This window comes from Centroberyx affinis, unplaced genomic scaffold (genome assembly GCF_046629955.1).
Source record: "Centroberyx affinis isolate AG114_WGS23_722 - 3 ecotype Tasmania unplaced genomic scaffold, CSIRO-AGI_Caff_v1 ptg004164l_1, whole genome shotgun sequence".
Lineage (NCBI taxonomy): Eukaryota > Metazoa > Chordata > Actinopteri > Beryciformes > Berycidae > Centroberyx > Centroberyx affinis.
This window is the reverse complement of record NW_027281924.1, coordinates 71530-90310: the sequence shown is the minus strand read 5'-3', so window position 1 is coordinate 90310 and position 18781 is coordinate 71530. Positions and strand designations below refer to the sequence as shown.

The 18781-nt window shown below is 41.6% G+C and overlaps 1 protein-coding gene across 1 annotated transcript in view; it reads right to left on the bottom strand.

The window, feature by feature from the left end:
- Positions 1-18745, bottom strand: part of LOC139663921 (vesicle-fusing ATPase-like) — a 32342-nt gene extending 13597 nt beyond the window's left edge. The window contains exons 1-12 of the mRNA XM_071542708.1: positions 18651-18745; positions 14022-14107; positions 12875-12971; positions 11785-11824; positions 8885-9051; positions 8640-8744; positions 7979-8054; positions 6879-7034; positions 4023-4222; positions 1629-1794; positions 1364-1438; positions 487-674 (exon numbers count right to left, since the gene is read on the bottom strand). Of these exons, the coding sequence (XP_071398809.1) occupies positions 487-674; positions 1364-1438; positions 1629-1794; positions 4023-4222; positions 6879-7034; positions 7979-8054; positions 8640-8744; positions 8885-9051; positions 11785-11824; positions 12875-12971; positions 14022-14107; positions 18651-18662 (1368 nt within the window). The 5' untranslated portion in view covers positions 18663-18745. The remainder of the gene's footprint in view (positions 1-486; positions 675-1363; positions 1439-1628; positions 1795-4022; positions 4223-6878; positions 7035-7978; positions 8055-8639; positions 8745-8884; positions 9052-11784; positions 11825-12874; positions 12972-14021; positions 14108-18650) is intronic.
- Positions 18746-18781: the final 36 nt, after the last annotated feature.

Here is an 18781-nt window from a genome sequence, read left to right as displayed (position 1 = left end):
CAACTGCAACTGAGTGCTACACTAACAAGCACAGGGATTAATCCAGCCTACAGACCAGAGTCTTGGGAGGCTAATTAAACTGGCACTAAACAGTAGTGTACCATGTCCACCCAGTGTGTGGCCTTCACCTTAAACTCAGCAAAAGAAGCCACTATTCCTGTTATTGCCTTTGAACAACATTTACATCATTTTTACAATCGTATAAAACACTAAACAAGGATACAAGCTTTGGGATTTCATATAATGTTATTCTGGCCCTCTGCCAACAAAATATGAGTTCCCCAGAGTGAATAAATAAAATGTAAACAAGCAGAGTGATACCATTCAAGTTATAAGGTACAAAAAAACGAGAAAACAAAATCTTATGGTTATAAGCACTCACAGAACACCTCTCGTCCAATCACAACGCGCCGTCGGAAATAAATGTATAAATACAGAGTGTAAATGTGAGCAGGAGAGTGCCGAACGTCCCTTGAGGACTCTGACCTTGATGTGTCTGTTCATGGCGGTGGACTGGGCGGCCCGGACCAGGCCCTCCAGCTCGGCGCCGCTGTAGTTCTTGGTCTCCACGGCAAGCTCCTTAACGTCCACATCGCCGGCCAGCAGGTTGAACTGACGCATCTTGGCCGTGTGGATGTTGAGGATCTGAACACGGCCCTTCTCGTCCGGTAGACCTGAAAGAGGGGAGGGAGAAGAAGGGACTTAACACTTTAACAAAAATAGCTTTTGTGCATTTTGTTTAAACCTATATTTATCCAGGGGAGGTTTGTTGAATATTAAAAGGTCTCCTGCTTCTGCACTGCTCCATTTCACATTCAGTCACACACTCACAGCTGGGACGGCCCAGTACAACCACAGTCTTCTACTGGTGGCCACTGAACTGCCCCACTCGGGGAAGCTGGAGCTTAAGTGCATTGCTTAAGGGCACTTTAGTGGTAGTTTCTGATGAAGAGGAGAGTATTACTTATTCACTATCCCAGAAGGACCAGGGATTTGAACTATGACCTTTCATTCACAAGCCTGTAATTAAGTGTATTTCGATATTTCATCTGGTGTTTTTCCTCCTGGCTCTATGACCAACTCATGTAAAGTAAAAAGAGAAAGATGCTTGAAAATGTATGTAGCTTTTATAACCATCAATCTGATCTACAGCTTTACACTGGTATGGATGTGTGGACCAGTGTTTCCAGCCCCCTCCACTTAGAGGAACTACCATTTCAATTTTAAATAACATCCATTGGTTTGAACAGATAGTTTAGTGTTGAATGTTCTAAATACTGTTTCAATGGCCTTTCCAGTCCGTTGAGATGAATGGTCTGGAGGCAACACTGGTATGTAACCTTCTCTGTGCTTCACTTCTTACCAATCTCCATCTTCACCTCCAGTCTGCCTGGCCTCATCAAGGCCTCGTCTATCAGGTCAGGCCTGTTGGTCATTCCTGAGGGAGAGATGGATGGAAAGATAGCGGGGAGGAGGGAAAGAAAAGGAAAACCATGAATGAGAAAGACATAGCACAGTTGTTCAAGCGTGATATCTTCTTCCACAAATTGAGAGCCTCTGTGCGTGTGTGTGTGTGTGTGTGTGTGTGTGTGTGTGTGTGTGTCCTGAGGGAGAGAAAGTGTGTGTACCTATGACCAGGATGTTGTTGAGCTGCTCCACTCCATCTATCTTGGACAGCAGCTGGTTGACCACGGTGTCATGGACTCCTGTGCTGCCAGCCATGCTGCCACGCTGCTTACAGATGGCATCTATCTCATCAAAGATGATGATGTGAAGGCCGCTGTTGGCACCGAGCTGCACAGCAAAGAGGGGAGGAAAAGATGGATGAGTGATAGAAAGATAGAATGGTGAATGTGTGTATAAAATGATATGCACTGTCTACTGTATGTCTTGCACTGGAAGTGAGGTGCTGCTGCCTTTCACCATGCCAGTGTTCATCAAGACAAATCCCTGTACATTTATTGTGCTTACTGAAGTGACTGATTCTGTACTGGAGGTGGTATTCAAATTATTAACTTAAAACCACAAAATGAATGTGTATTTCCTATACTCTTTGCTTTAAAAATACAGAGTATGTGGTTTTCCCATGTCCTTCCTCCTAGCCATATGGTAAAGTCATGAAACAGGTTTCCCACAGTCAGACATCAAATTCAAAGACTTTTCAATGATTTTCAAGGTCTTGTTGGGTGATATTCAAGGACTCAAAATTTGCATGTTTTGGGGTAAGATGTTTTTTTTTACATGTCTTGTTTTTACTCATGGTCTTATGAAGTCAAGAAATCATGGTAAAATCATTCATTTTGAAACTGAACACTGCTGCTATATCAACACAAATATCCATCATTGGGTTTTCCTCAGGATGTGAAGTGTTAGATGCTAGGAGAGGTCCAGAGACCTGAGGCATGTTGATGAACTTGGGTGCTATAAAATGCCATTCATTCATTTTCAAAAACATTTAATTATTTATTTAATTTTTCCCAAAAGCCACAAACATAAAAGTAAAAAAGTATTTTCAAGGTCTGTGGGAAACGTGATGACAGGTGGAGAGAGGAGCAGAGAGTTCATTCATCTGAAACTTATTCTCTTGGCTTTGACATGATAGTATTTGACATGTTCAGTTATCATGTTGGCAGATGATGCAGGATAGAGAAGTAAGAGGGGAAATGGGTGGGGGACACTGTATAGTACACTGTCATTGGAACCTTGTACTAGTTCTCCCAACAGTGGAATTTAAATGATTTTCATAATTACTTACATTACATAATTACTTTTCAGAGCTTTTATAATAATTTGGCTTGGCCCATAGGTCATGAAGTGTTTAAGACAATGACAACTGTCAAGTACAGTGAAAATAAGTTTTGTTGCAACATGCTACTACTGTACATGCCTGGATAAATGCTACCACTATTACCATGACTGACAAAAGCAGTTGCTGTGGAAATGGAAATGGAAATGGACCCTATGGATCATACTAAATTTATTCTCAAACTCAAATTTGTTCAGTTTTATACATAATATCATGACAAGGTTTTCCTTCATTTTGCCACTGCTTTTCTTTCCTCCTGGCTTGAAAAACAGTATTCACCCTCAAGAGACAGATGGAAACAGTGAGAGAGTAGCAGGGTGGGGGGTTATCCCTCCATCTATGGCCCTGTCAGTCCTCAGACCTAGCATTTAAAGCAGGTGTGGAGCTGTTCTTATTACGCACTGGATAGTGTGTGTGTGTGTGTGTGTGTGTGTGTGTGTGTGTGTGTGAGTATGTGTGTGTTTGTGTGCAGGGGGTCTAAGGGGAGGTCAAAGATAACCCAGCCCCTCATTAGGTGGTGAAGAGTGAGGCTCGACGCTAGTGTCCCACCATCCCAACCAACCGTCATTGCTTGGTCTCAATGCATAACTGTCCCCCCCTCTCTCTACACACACACACACACACACACACACACACACACACAAACGTATCACAGAACTTTACCAAAGTTATTGTAACTATGTCTGGCTAAAGGGCAGATCTCTCCACTCCTGGAGAAATGAGCTTTTCTGTTTGGATATATGAGATGCTTATCTGTGTTTCGTGGGGAGAATAGGAGAATATTGAACCTCGTCTGGAACAGGCTCCGAACAAACTCTGTGTGACTTTTTATCTGATATGTACATAATTGCTAAAGTTCAGCAAAGTTGTAGGACTATAAGTAATGTATCTGGAAGCTGCACTGTAATGAAAACAGACTCATTTATCAATATCAGTGTGTGTGTGTGTGTGTGTGTGTGTGTGTGTGTGTGTGTGTGTGTGTGTGTGTGTGTGTTTTGCTTTCCCAGCTATGGTGGTTGGGAATTTTGATTTTGCTTCTAATTCTGGCCCCATTTCGGTTGTAGGGTATGTTGTAGCAATTAAACATCAAAGTTTTTATTTTATTATGTCAAAAGTAATAGCAGTGGTAGCAATTTTGTGAGGAAAACATTGCATTGCAACAATACAGAGGATTCACTGATGTGTATGTGCGGATGCAAATGTGTCTCCGTCTCACCCTCTTCTGCTCGTCCTCTGCGTCTGCAAAGAGTTTCCTGATGTTGGCCTCAGACTCTCCTACGTACTTGTTGAGGATCTCGGGGCCGTTGACAATCTTTGGCTCCCGGGCCTTGAGCATCTTGCCTATCTGTCGTGCCATCAGGGTCTTACCGCAGCCTGGGGGTCCAAACAGCAGGATTCCCTTCACATGCTTACAGCCTGGAGATGGATACACAAGCAGGGAGAGAAGAATTGACTTTAAACTGAGCAAGGGCTGTTCAACTTTTCAACATGGAACTCAAATAGAGCCTGGGTTTCAACCTGGGATCCAGGGCTCATTGAAACATACAATGTACCTTTGTTATGGAGGGACCCAACAGAGAAAGGCCACATTTTAAAAATGTTAAAAAACAATTTCCCCTTTTCCTTGTTTTTAACAATAAAATAAATAAAATAAAAACATATGGTCCATTGGTCGAATATAGGCTATGTCAGTAGGTATTTAACCAGTGAGGCATGGTGCAGTGGATCATGCAGTGAAGTCATGTGAGCTTTGAGATTTTGCTGAAATGTAAAGAAAATCGATGTAAAACAGTGTCATTTACTTCATTAAAACCACATTCAGTTACTTTTTTCTTTTTTTTTTCTCAAAGTCAATACAATTCGGGCCCTTTTATATGACTCTACAAGGATTTTTATGTCATTTTTAAGCACTCAATAACTTGCTTTGCCTCAGGATTTATGTAAATATGCCTCCACATCAAAAAGGTTGAGGGCCACTTGCCTTTGTTACCATGAACAAAAATGTAAAAATGTAAAAATGATCACTTGCAACAGAAGCCCAGGGCAAGATCATAACATCAACTAGACAGTCCTGCTCTCCACATACAAAGAAAAGTCAACAGAGTTAACAGCTCTCATTACAGCAGCACTGACTTCCTTGTCGTATTCCTTTTCCATAAAGATCAAGTGTGGAGACTGTCAGACTGTGAGCCCTCCAGTCCGCCAAGTCTATACAGTGTGGGTCCTTTAATGGCTTATTGCACCTGCTTAATGACATTTAGCCCAGACTAATTGAGAGGCCCCAGATAACCATCTGAGCTGCCATTTGGGCCTGCTGAAGGAGAAGCAGCCAGGACGACAGGTGGGGGCGCGGGGAAGAAGGGACGACTTCTAGCAAAGCAGGCAGAAGTTATGGGCTTGTGTTGGGGTGGGGAGGGAGGGGCTGAAGCCTCTGTCTGCTTCACCTTTCTGAGAGCAAAGGGGAGACAGGGTGAGAGTGAATGCCCCCCCCATGCACATACAGACACTCTGTCTCCCTTGGTCTAACTTTTGCTCCCATGCACAATGATGCACGCACACAAATACTGTAATGCACGCACGCACACGACCTCTCCGTCAGCACCTGTGCTCCCTGCTCCCCACGCCTGCCAATTACAGCTTTACCTTTAGCTGGCTCGTCTATCAGGACTCGCCATCTCATTACAGCAGCCAGCTGGCCACAGCCAAAGGCCGACTCCCGCACACAGCCACCCGGCTAAAGGTCAGCTCACACACTGCTGGACAGCACCACAGGCCCTGAGCTGTGTGAGGATGGAGTGTGTGTGTGTGTGTGTGTGTGTGTGTGTGTTTACCAGATTTAAATAATGTGTATGTGATCATTTGTCATGTTCAGAAGTCCTTAGTCAAGTTAAACTTTGTTTATATAGCACATTTCATAAGAGAGCATCACAATGTGCTTTACAAAGAGATAAAAGTAATAAGTTCTAGAATTTATAGAAGTTATAGAACATATATATGATATAAAAATAATTAAAAAATGTTTTCTAAGTACAATTAAGTATAGTATGATGACCAGAAAATGATTTCATTATTGGTATTCATGAGGGAAAAAAATATTTTAGGTTTAGGGGTTAAAGTAGGAGTTAAGATTAGTACTGATGTATGCGTGCGTGTGTGTGTGTGTGTGTGTGTGTGTGTAAGAGGTGGGGGGGTTATGTGTATGAGTCACTAAAAAGATTTTTTTTTTTTCCTAGAATGAGCTGCTGTCCTTTGGCAAACTGAATCAGCATGGTAATCTGGGAGCTGTCAAACAGCTATTTATGAGTGTGTGTAGGGATCATGCTGTCAGGAGATGCCGGTGTCTTGACTCATCCGATGACGGCTGACAACCTGGAGAAGCATCCAAGGAGGACACTGCTTTGCCTGTTCGCTGCGGATTGCGGGTTTCGCTGATTTAGATAATGATGCATTTCTCAAAGGAATTACTCAAAGCTGTGTGTCCAATAATATTGATTTAGGGATTCAACACAAGCTGAACTTAATAACTGAAAACAGTGATTAGTTTTGGCAGGCATTACTAATCCCATCTAACACTAACTTATAAGACAGTCTATCCAACCCGATGCATGCTGAAACACAGGTTCCCAGTTTGGAGAGAGACAACTTTATGCTCAGCTTGAATGTTGCCAACAGTGATCCTCAGAAAAAATCATCTGTTTTCTACTAATTGCAGCCCCTTGTGCCTTGGTTCATGCTGTTGACATTTAGTATGCTGAGGAACGGCTCTGTGCCCGTGTATCAAATATCTGAATGATAAATCATGGTTAATGGAAAGGATGTGATGAAAGGTATGGTCATAAATTGTGGGTTATGAAAAAAACATTAGAAGGAAACGGAGCAAAAAAAAATTAAGCATGTCTTCAAGTAAAGCCGTAGATGATGAATGAGAGATGGAAATGATTGGCAAAGAGAAACTATCTGCAATGTACAGAGAGAATTTCCTTGCCATCCAGACAATCCTGTGAGATGATCACCTGACTTGTGAGACTATAGAGAAAGTGGACGGATAAGAGCAAACGAAAGTGGAACTCACCCATTTGCTCTACTATGTCCGGAGGGAAGACTCGAGAGGCGAAGGCTCTGCGGAAGATGTCAGAAAACTCCTTGTCCAGGCCGCCGATGCCCATCCTCTCAAAGTTCCAGTCTGGGCTGATGATGGACTGGCGAGACTCCCTGGTCTTAGCCTTCCCTATTGGGAAAATACAAAAACACAAGCAAAATGTATGGGCTGAAATGTGTCAGAGTATTTTTAAATTACTCAAATGTTAATGCCATTTTCTATTTAAAAATGAGGAGAAGCCTGGTCCTGTTGTTTTTGATTCAAGTGCTTCCACCTACTGATATGTGTATCCCAATGGTGCTCTGTTTTTTTTTCCTGCAATTTTTTTCTACTAGTAAACAGTTATGGGAGGCTTTAATGAGAGCCATTTTGAGTCCCTAAATGAATAGCAATAACAGCAATGAACTTAAAATGTTTCATTGTACCAATCGTTCATGGAATAAAAAATTGCAATATTCATATGATCAGAATGTATCCTCAAATCTAAATAAATAACTAAATAACCCTTGTTATGAAAGATAAACTGCATGTGAAGTGGTCATTGCACAGTAAAATTTTTACACTACTCCCAATAAAATGTGAGAGGGAAAAGAAGCCATGCAAAAATGTGCGCCGGCTGCCCCCTTGTGGTTTTATAGTGAAAAAACACTGTCAGCCAATGAAACGGTCAGAGCAGAAGCTGCATGTTACTCGCTTTACCTTGTAAACACATTTACTTTGCTTCATTAAATCAGTGCCAGGCCTGAAGTGTTTATACCAGCTCTCTATCCTGTGGATTTGTCAGGCTGTAAAGATGATCATCTTGTCAGCTTCAGCAGCTCTAATTAACACATTCAGCAATGGAGTGCATTTAAATACATTAGTCTGCGGATATACGAAGAAACAGTCATTTAGGCATTGGCTGTCAAGTGGTGGAATCTTTTCTGAGTAGACCAGGGCTAAAGATACAGCTAAAAACTATTCCAAGCATTCAAATATTATTACACTTTAGATTAAATGCTCCTGATTTTTTTTCCTCAATAGGTAAAAAATAGTTAACTGTTATTACAGCCAGGTCTGCTGCTGACACTCACCAAGCAGAGTTAGCGATGAGCTCTCAGCCTTCTCGAAAATCACCTGACTGTTGCCCAGCAACAAAGCAATCTCAATCTAATGAAAGACAAACAAAAAAAGATCAGAATCAGGACCCAGTTCAATTAACAATTACATGTTTCATGTACAAAGAACTTGCCTTAGTGAGCTGACAAACATAAGATCAATGGAACAATGGTACATATATATATGCAAGAAAGCAGGAGATCTGATATTAGACAATATACACAATACATACCATTAAAATATACACAGTTAAATCACTAGCGGTCTGAGAGTGTAGAATTACAAGGAAAGCAGCTTGTGCATTAGAGATATTTATTGAGTGCAATGTTTTATAGAAGTGACCTAACAAAAGCTAGGGAGGCTTAACCACAATGACTACTGCTCTGTTATAGGTAATGTACTAGAAATTGTATGGTGACATCCAACTGGAACGGAAGAAAATAGAAAAAAAGAAGGATATGAGAATCTATGGAAAGGTAACACTACGAGTATTTTTAACTAATTACCTGGGAAGGGAGCAAACACATTTTGTTCATTAAACCTAATGACTTCCGTGCTATAAATAGAGGCTTCTAATGGTATGGTGACCTGGTGTGTGTGAGCATCATGGGACAATAATACATATTCTCCAGGTACCTTCTGTTTCTTGCCAGCATGATCTCCCTTAAGGATGCTGGGGTCCATGGCCTCAATATCCTTTATCAGCAAGCCAAACAGCTTATCACAGAAATTAAACACCAGCTAGAATGAACCACAGGGAGCAAAACAGAAGTTAGGAGATGAGGATGGTGTATGTCAAAACAAAACACTATCCAATGACAGTGAATGGGAGACTAGTGAGGCTTCCAACAAGCCTCACTGTCCCTCGCCGCCCCAAGCACCTGCTGGCCAATACTGAAGGCCTGGTTGTTGAAGTGCTGGATGAACTCGGCGGCCATCTTGTCAGAGTCGTAGGGGTTGCTGTCCACGCTCTTCTTCTGCAGGAAGTCAATTTCCACCGTCATGGTACTGACACACTGTTTGGACTTGTCAAACTTGTAGTTGGTTACTACAGGGAGAAGAGACAGTGGATGGGGAGATTTTGAGTTAACACAACAGCTCCTCTCCTCAACTTGGACTTGAAATGGGCACTACAAGGTACAGTATGTTGAACTTATGAAGCACCAAATTGTTGTCCTACACCAAATTTTACGAGACTGGGTAGCTAAGAGAAAGCCTCTGAGGAAAACCAAGGCAAAGGATTTCAACCTGTGTCTTGTACATTTGTGTGTGGTGGCCTAATTAATAATAAATCGTCTGAATCACATGGTGAGTGTCCACTCTTATTGGACTTGTTCCTGTGGGTCCTCTTGAATATGACATGTATAGTACAGCTCTAAAATAAAGTGGAACAAAGTGAAGAGGGGTTTGGGGATGCAACACTTTATGACATCAGGTCTTGACTTCATCCCACTCTTTTACATATCTTATTACGTTGTTCTATCGTTTATTACATTATCTTCACCAATAGCTATAGCCTAATTGTTCAGCTTGTACTTGCCTCACACAGTAGTACGTGCAGCAGCCATTTCGAGGAACAATTTGAATGCAGTCTAATGCAGTACAGTCTCAAGCTTTCAAGTTCATTGCTGTGGCATAACTACCAATATCTACAACATCTATAGTCCAATTATGTTCAATCAGACACAAATTGAACAGCGTGTTCTGAGCTCATTAGTCCATTTGGAATGGTCACCAAAAGAATAAATGCCTCATTAGCAGGCTGTTATAATCGCACAGTGTGTGGCTTGAGAGGAATACAGAAAAGATTTCAAGTAGCACTGTGATTACTAAAATAGAGGTCTAATTGGCTTATCTAACAGAGCTGCAGATGTGGTGCACAGGCTTTTCCGTGGCAGAAAGCTCAGCAACGCACTGAATTTGATTTGCTCTGCTAACAGTCTGCATATCTTCACACTGCACTTTGTGTTAGGCACAGCGTCTATTATGGAAATGAGGCATTAGCAGCTCATTTCCAGGTTGCGTCGACCCACCCGTGACACCGACACACAAATCATTATACACGCTTAGCTAGCTGCTTGAAAACAGCAAGGAGACAGTGATGAAGGTCAGTGCCAAAAACATTCTATCCATCATGAAAATGAATTAAATATTTAAATGTGTTTTCTTTGTAGAGTGCAGTCCCATTCCTTTAAACAGACAGTAAAGAGAGATCATTCCTTTGATAAAATGATAAAAAGAACCATCTTTCACTGTTTCACTCAGGCTTAACAGGTGGCTTTTCAGAGCGGATGAAAAAGAGCCTGTCAAGAATGATAAAGGTATCATGAAGCCTGTTCGTTTTCATACCCAGTGGATCATATTTTCATTCCTCCTTTTCACTCCTGATATGCAGGCACTGCCATAATGGGGGCCCATCATTGTGGGCATTTGGCCTAAGGGGAGTGAGCTATGTGTTATATCAAAGAATAGGCTTTCTCTTCCTCTGGCTGCTGGCCAACCTTTGAGACAGATGTGCAGTGTCACCACCCACCGATATTATTATACCGTCTCTCCCTGTGCTGGATAAATCATGTCTCCTCCACCCTCTGAGACATCTAAATAATGGCTAAACCCCCCACCTCCCTCTATCATTAATAATCTGCAATATATGGGCATCTGAAGTCAACATTATAGCGAAAGAGATTGCAGGGCTCCATTTAATTGGTGTTTTTCTGGCAGAGAGAAAGCCTGTAGCCTTTAAAGTCAGCCATGTTTCAGTTGCATGTCTGGAGGTTTGATTTGATGTCTGAGCTCTTGTGTTTTTACTGTGGCCAGGAAGCGGCGGCTCAGCGTGCGATCTGGTCCCCGGTGATAAGAGAGAAGCGCCGACAAGCACCGACGATCAATAGAGATGACAATCAACAGCAGTCATGGTGAAGGGCTGAAAGGCTGTTGGATTCCTGGAACAATCAGAGGTGTCCTCCAGTAGATACACATGCGCTATCTGGATACTTCAAGGTAACCTAACTCAACAACTAACTCCCCGGCGATACTACCTTGTGTGCAAAATTTACTTTTTGGCTCACCTGCCAAGGGCTGGTAAACTAATGGCCAAAATAATCATTGATTGTACATGTTTCACAGAAATATGTCAACCTACGTGTTTCCAATGCTATTTTTATGTACAGTATCGAATCAGATACTTTGTTTACTCGGCTACAACAGATCAAGCTTATAATTCATTGTGAAGTGCAACAGAATTCAAATTAGGAGAGGATTTTAAAGCATTATGGTATCATCTTAAAAAGTTACCAGCCAATATGGCAGGTGACCCTTATTAATTTATCTGCCAAAGATACATTTTTATCACCACTTGGCAGGTGTTAATTTCAGACCTTGCTATCTTGCAGTCTAGCTTGCAGTCTCTTTTTATGCCTGTTTGTAATAAATATTTATGAATTCTTACCATTTTACAGTCTGTCAACAGCAGAGGCAGCCAAATATGACAGCAAGGTTGATAATGCCAACACTGTGACAGGCTAACAGAAACACAAAACAGTTGCTGTGGTTTGGTTCACTGCCAGCCTAAATATGCCTGGGTCAGATGGCACGCAGATTTGCCCGCTTAGCTTGCCTCTCCATGTGGATCTACACTGCATGCTTCAGTGTGATTCACAAGAAAATCTGTAGGCGTCCTTTACTACCATTTAAGAGTTAAAGTGCCTGGTCTGCCACGCTGACCGTAAGTGCCTTCGGTATAATGGATTGATAATTACACAGCTTAAATCATCAGTCTTACCTTCCACCTCTTGACCAATGGACAGGCCTGCCCATTTTCTCTGAAAAGAGAAAAAACAAGTGATGGGTTCAGTTCCATGGGTCACCATTTCCCTTGTATTGAGTTATAGCAATGGAACAAATGACTAGAGGGACAACAGGGTTACTATTTGTGTCATCTGGTGACCCAACAACAAGGTGTTGACAGATCTCCCAGAAACTGAACAAAGCTAATAGACACAGGACAGCTACATTCACAATTAACACCACTAGGCGTTTCTGACAGAGACAGTAGTGTAACATTCCTCTCTAACATGGTCTTATTTCACAACATTTCTTATCCTGTAGGTTGAAAAGTATAACTCAAATCCATATTTCAACATGTTTAATGTTCAATTTACTGCTTTCATGAACTAATTGTGCATGAGAGATGGTCATCACTGGCGCCTGCCATGTCAAATACCTGATCAATCAATGGGAAATATAAACTCTTGTCGTAAAATAAGACCGCTGTGAGGAGGTTACAGTAGTACCTGTGTGCCGTTGCGGCTGCCAAGTTTATAGACGGAGGAAGCAGGCAGAGAGACAGGCAAGGTGAAAGAGGAAAAAGCAGTAACAGACAGATTGAGACAAACAGAGAGAGAAAGGTGCATGCAAAGAGCCCACAGAAAACAAGGCAGGACAGCTAAGAACTTGGCTTAGAGAATATCAGTTCACATATCGTTATCAAGGTTAAAAACAGACAGTGCAGCGTTCCTAGAAAAACAGATGGGTTGTCAACAGCTGGCTGCCTTCAACACAATGTACAAGTGTTCATAGGTGTTTCGTAAAGGAGAACTGTGAATATTACCTAGTAACTAAATATATCACTTTGAAAGACTTATAAGATGTAGTGGTATTTCAGTATAGGAGCAATGAGTTCAGGTTGTAGATACATATGCCTGAAAACAATACATTTTCATTAATTCTGTCTAGCAAAATATTCTTGATGTTGTCTGCAGAGAGTTTGGTGACAATACACAGCTACCAACAGGTGCCAGAAGACATACTATATTGTTGGGAACATGTGGCAGGGGACATTCTGCTGTGGTTAAACAAGGCGGGAAGCCTACCTGCGGCAGGCTGAAGGCGATGGTCCCTTGGACAACACTGGGGTGGGTCTTCACGGTGAACACATACTTGTGGGTTAGATTGCGCACGGTCACATGTCTGCATTGAGAAGAATAAGAGAGAGAGAGAGAGAGAGAGAGAGAGAGAGAGAGGGAAAAGATTATGTTTAGATGTCTATGCACCAATTTTGATTCCCAAAGTTCAAGTAAATTTTATATATGAGCACATTTGTGAACAAGTATGCTCAGTCAACACAGTATACATACAGTAGACCACTGTCTTTGTCTTCTTGCCTTGACAGTGGTTGTTGAGGGAGGTGAGCATTAGTCAATCACTTCCCCCTTCAACTTTTGCAGACTTTTTGCAGTCAGTCAGGCTTTTTCTTCCAGCCTCAACTCCATTTTTCTAACTTTTTCACTGCCGCCCACCGCAAAAATTTTCCTTGAAATATTCCAACACTTTAGTGGGTCTAGCTAGGCGATGACAGGGCCTGTATCTGCTTTCTTTTTGCATCATTGCCCAGCGGAGCTTTGAGATAATGTCAAGACTATTGTCAGAGCAGGGAGCATCTCATCTCAATGCCTCCTCTGTGAGCCAACCAGCCGTGAAATGACATTGCTAGTGCTACCTGCAGCTTAATCTGCTGCCGTCTCAAACCGTCTCAAACACACATACAACCTGCATGCACTCATATGCACACACAATCACAAAGGACAGGTTAAAGTCACAAGAAACAGCATTCCAACAGTGACTTGCTTCTGTAATTTTACGTATTTCTGGTTGAAACACGATGTTGGGGCGGGACATAACACCGGGGGGGGGGTCGTGAAAAAGCCTGAATTCTTCAAAATGAATCAATTGCAGTTGCCAGGATGCGACCATGATGTCTTAGAAAAAGGAAACAGGGTTTTATTATTGCTAGGAATTTATGCCTACTGGTACACCATGAAGTAACAGCTAAAAATACACTGTTTTCCAGGAAGTAAAAGTAATGGGATGTTGATATAAAAATGAGACAATAAATACTTTGTAGTTTAGGCATTTAGTTAAATAGGCATATGTTATGATGAGGACAATTAGCCAACAAGGTGAAAAGTCACACAGTCACACATGTCAACAACACACACATTCAGAGGAAATCCCACTCACTGGTCAAACTGCTGCTCCTTCTCACTGACGACGGCACAGTTGGTCAGTGACAGTTCGTCTGTCGGGCATCGCGCCGCGTGCATAGTCTGGAAACATGAGAGAGAAAAAAAAACATGCAATAACTTAACTGAGGTACAGATTCCTATAGACAATATTAGGCTTTGACTGATATGGGTTTTAAAAACTGATACCGATCTATATTTGTATTGAAGCTGCTGATACCTGATATTTTGCCCATTATTGAATAGCTTTAACTGATGAAGGGCTAAATAAACCTGCTTCGACTTGACCAATTCAACCTCACTATAAGAACCAATATGTGCTTGAAAAATTAAATGCCTTTTCCAGAGCGCTGCCCACAGATAAACAAGTTCAATGACAGCGGGCATTTGCGGCTTCATCCTGCCACTCTAGTTTATTTGTTTGGACATAAAAGTATTTATAGGAACAGGCATTTGCCTAATATGAATCCCTGGGAGGGAGAGAGGAAGGAAGGGAGGGAGACAGATGAGAGACAGAGAGATGCACCTTCACCAGACTGAAGGAATTAGAGGCATTGATTAATTGTTCCTGGGTTGCTGAGATTGTCGCTTTAAATCAAACAAAGGTTGTGAGGCAACGACAGTCAAGGATAAAGCTATTAAGCTAAAACTAATGTAAATGTGGTTGTCAGCTTCAATTCTGTCTAGTCGAAATTCAAGTAAGCTAAGCATGGTGCATGGAATAATTATTCACACACATACAATTTATAGTCCTTGCTTAAGGCCTCTAAAATCTATTTCCTTGCAACTTATGAGAAACGTTATGATTGGAAAAGTGATGGAAAGGGGGCAAATAAAATTTGCTAGCATAGTTAATGACCTACTACTCCTGAATATTGCCATTGGTTACAACCTACTGGATAATGATTCACAATGTATGCAGTCCCTCCCTATAGATTTCCAAACAGTAGTCCGGCTATAGAGAAAAGCACATTCTGAAGGACAGCATGAAGGTAAATAGTCTAGTCTCACCCTCCACCAACATAGAGACCACTCTCACTCTCACTGCCATTGCATTCAAGTTGCCATGGTGATCTCTTTCCTCACTGCTAAAGCTTCTATACAGGATTCATTAGACCTTTAGCACTATTGTATACTAAGCTCTACCAGTATATCTCGTCTTCAGACAAGGTCTGATGGTCAAAATGACCAAATGATGGTCCACTTCCAAACTGCATAGTCGTGACCAACTTTGGGGCAACTTTAGGGCTCACTGTCCTTAAAAAGGAATTCTTTACAGGGAGCCACTTGGGATTAAATGTAAGGTAAGCTTCTGCTCTCTAAAACAATCATTAGGCTAGTCTTAATCTAAGAAACCTGATTAGTACTGTCAAAAAAAGGATAACCTCCCTCATAGTTCCCTTGAAACACACACACACACACACACACACACACACACACACACACACACACACACACACACACACACACACACACACACACACACACACACACACACAGCAGTATTGCAGAGCTGTTGGCTCACTTCTCCACAGAATATGATGGATAACAGTGATTCCCCACAGTGTGGAATAGGGGAAATAGTGGTGATTTAGCAATCAACACTGCTGTGCTGGTAGTCTGCGGGGACACTATTATGTGCTGTAGACACTGGACTTATTGAATTTCCCAAGGTTAATGCATTACTCTGCTTAGCCTTACTGACTTATGAAAACGATTCCTTAGTGTTTTAAGCCAGTAGCGCCTTAGGAAGAATACGATAAGGCTTAACAAGATCCTGTATTGTAACCTCATTCATACTTGGAGGAAAGCTGTTCCACTCTGCTGCCTCTGTTGCCACTGAATTGCTTCTTCCCACTCTTACTTACAGCAGGACTGATCCTGCTGTACCAACACTATAAGAAAAGTTCAATTCACTGAATTAAATACTGAAGGGCCTAACTTGCGCTACTTAGCAGATAGCAGCAAATCCTTATGGGAGTGTTGCATTATTGATTAGTGACAATTAGGGCTATTAGCTAATAGCTATGTGAATCAGTGTCCCAATAGCTATGTTGAAGCAGGCAGCATCATGATTCATTGTAATGAGATACAAATATCAACTGAGGGCAGAGTGAAGCCGAGCTCACAATGCAGGCCAAATGATGAATGAACACCTACTTCAAATCCATATGTCGAGTCTTCCATAACCTATAGGCTACTGAGCAAACATGGTGACCTCTCGTCTATCTTCTGAATATTGATCGCAAGACCACTGGCTAATGGCTGTGAGGTAGAAAACTCCATAGTATGCTGTTTTGGATGAAGCCAACATGAATTAATTATGGCAAAAGCAGTCCAGTCACCATGGCTATTCAGTGCCAACCTGCTTTCTATTTACAAAATCAATCAATGCAGCAATAGGTATAAGCTTAGCTGGTCCTGTGGGTTAAATTTAACCTTGTATAGCTGAAAAGTATTAAGAGGGCTTAATAAATAGCTTTGTAATCAAGTAATAATAATACATAGTTATAGAAACAAGTTCTTTTTGGGTTAGGTCGACATCTACATCATATTTTAGAATCCCAATTAGCCCACGTTGCATCATCATATAGAAGAAAAATAAAAATCACACAGCAGGTGTTTCACTACGGCATAAGATCAGATAGGCTGAGGCCTATGTGACTGCTGTGCCAACCCAATCATTTAACATTATAAGAAAAGCACTGTCTGATTAATCCTTTCTAAGAAACTGCCACACAAAATCAATCCTCAAATGGTCTCATTCCAATACGCTAATTAGACCACAGCAAACCAAGAGAGAATCACTACTGGCCTATATTTCCCAAACATCAAAGCTAGCCTAGTTCCAGCATTTCAACATCTAGGCTAGCCGGGACTTCCCAGAAGCCACAATAATTCTCAGCCTGTTGCCTTTCACAAAGACCCTGGACTGCTGGCCTGGCAGGGTCAGATCTCTTGAGAGGTTTTTTTGTTTTAGAGCTAGTGGAGATAGTAGGAAGATAGCAGTAGGAAAGGGGATTGGCAAATAGGGATACAAAACGCTGCTGCCAGGGTCTTAACTAAGACCAAAAAAAGCGATCACTTAACTCCTGTATTACGTGATCTGCACTGGCTACCCATATCTTTTAGGATAGATTTTAAAATACTTCTTGTAGTCTTTAAGGCACTAAATGGTTTAGCACCTTCTTATATCTCACACAGTTTATCGTTCTATGTCCCTACATGAGCCCTCAGGTCCTCAGATGCCTGTCTCTTAAACATTCCCAAGGTCAGCAAGAAAATTGGAGAGGCTGCTTTCTCCCACTATGCCCCGAAACTGTGGAATAGCTTACCTTTAGCTATTAAAGTAGCAGACTCGCTCAACATTTTTAAACAAAAATTTAAAACATACTTGTTTACATTAGCTTACAAATAGTAACACTGTCTATTTTTGCTTTGCCAATTTTATTGTTTCTTCAATGTGATTTCTCTGTACATTCTGTTCTCTCTCTTTTATTTTTTATTTTTCAATACATTGACTGGATACTATGTCACTTTTATCTGTTTTATCTGTTTTCTTTTGCCATCCTGTAAAGCACTTTGAGCTACTGTCCCTGTATGAAAGGTGAGCAAAATATAGAAGACTATAGACGGCACAAAATTACACTGGAAAAAATACTGTTTGTCAAAAACTGCTGGCAAAACTGCTTCTCTACTTTGCCTCAAAATGTTACCCATGAATCGTGGCCTTCATTCCCCTTAAGCCAAAGTCTTTCTAATAGCACTGACAAACGAATGACACTGTTTAAGGAAGCTGTGTGGCAGAGATTGTGTAAAGAGCATTCCTTGCATGCTGTTCTGGTGTAATCAGCTCAAACATACAGTATAGCCTGGATGAGCTGCAGAAAGGCCTCTGCACTGCTCATGATGACCATGATCTGGACAATGCTCTGTAACGTTATCATCACAGCATGCTGCTAAGAAAAGCCTGGCCTTGATTTAATTTAATGAATGTATGTCAGATCATACTCACTCATAATTGCATTCGGGGACAGTGCATTAAGGGGCGTACAAAACACAGACACACTTTGTTTACACTGTCATGGTCAACACTGAACACCGCAGCTACATTGAAAAGACCACTGATGTACGACTGAATGGTGCATTCAACATCTATTCACTTTGTTAAACTGCTCATCTCCTTTCTTTCACTAGACCCATTTAATACTATGCTTCCCTCATTTCAGCTTTCAATGTCATCATTGTTTTAGCTTTAGCTCGGGCTATTTTTTCCAGCCCTTTGCAGCAACAACAAAATCGACAACACAATTGAGTGACTTTTTGACTGCTCGGTTGCCCACATATGCTAGTACGTGTACTCATTTGCCGCTAGAGCAACAGTACTAACATTACAACAGCAGTCTGACAAGTCATAAGATACTCCATTCGTCTTCCGGGCTGCCAACGGAGTTTTGAATGACGTCTCATTCTGCCACACAGGCTAGTGCTGCGCTGGCTTACGCTAGGTGTAAAAAAAAAAAAAAAAAAAAAGCTCCTAGTCTTTCAAGTATGCATTACGTTTTAAATTCACTGTTTTGGTTCGTACTTGTGTCTCAGTTATGATATTTGTTTAAAGTAAACTCACCCGACCGGCCATCTTTATATTTTTCCCCCTGAACGTTCAAGTGCAATTCAGCATAAACGTTGTGCTGACAGAACAACCGCAGAGCTGAACTCGGATGGGACGTAGTGGGGGGGGGGCGGGATCTCCTGTGG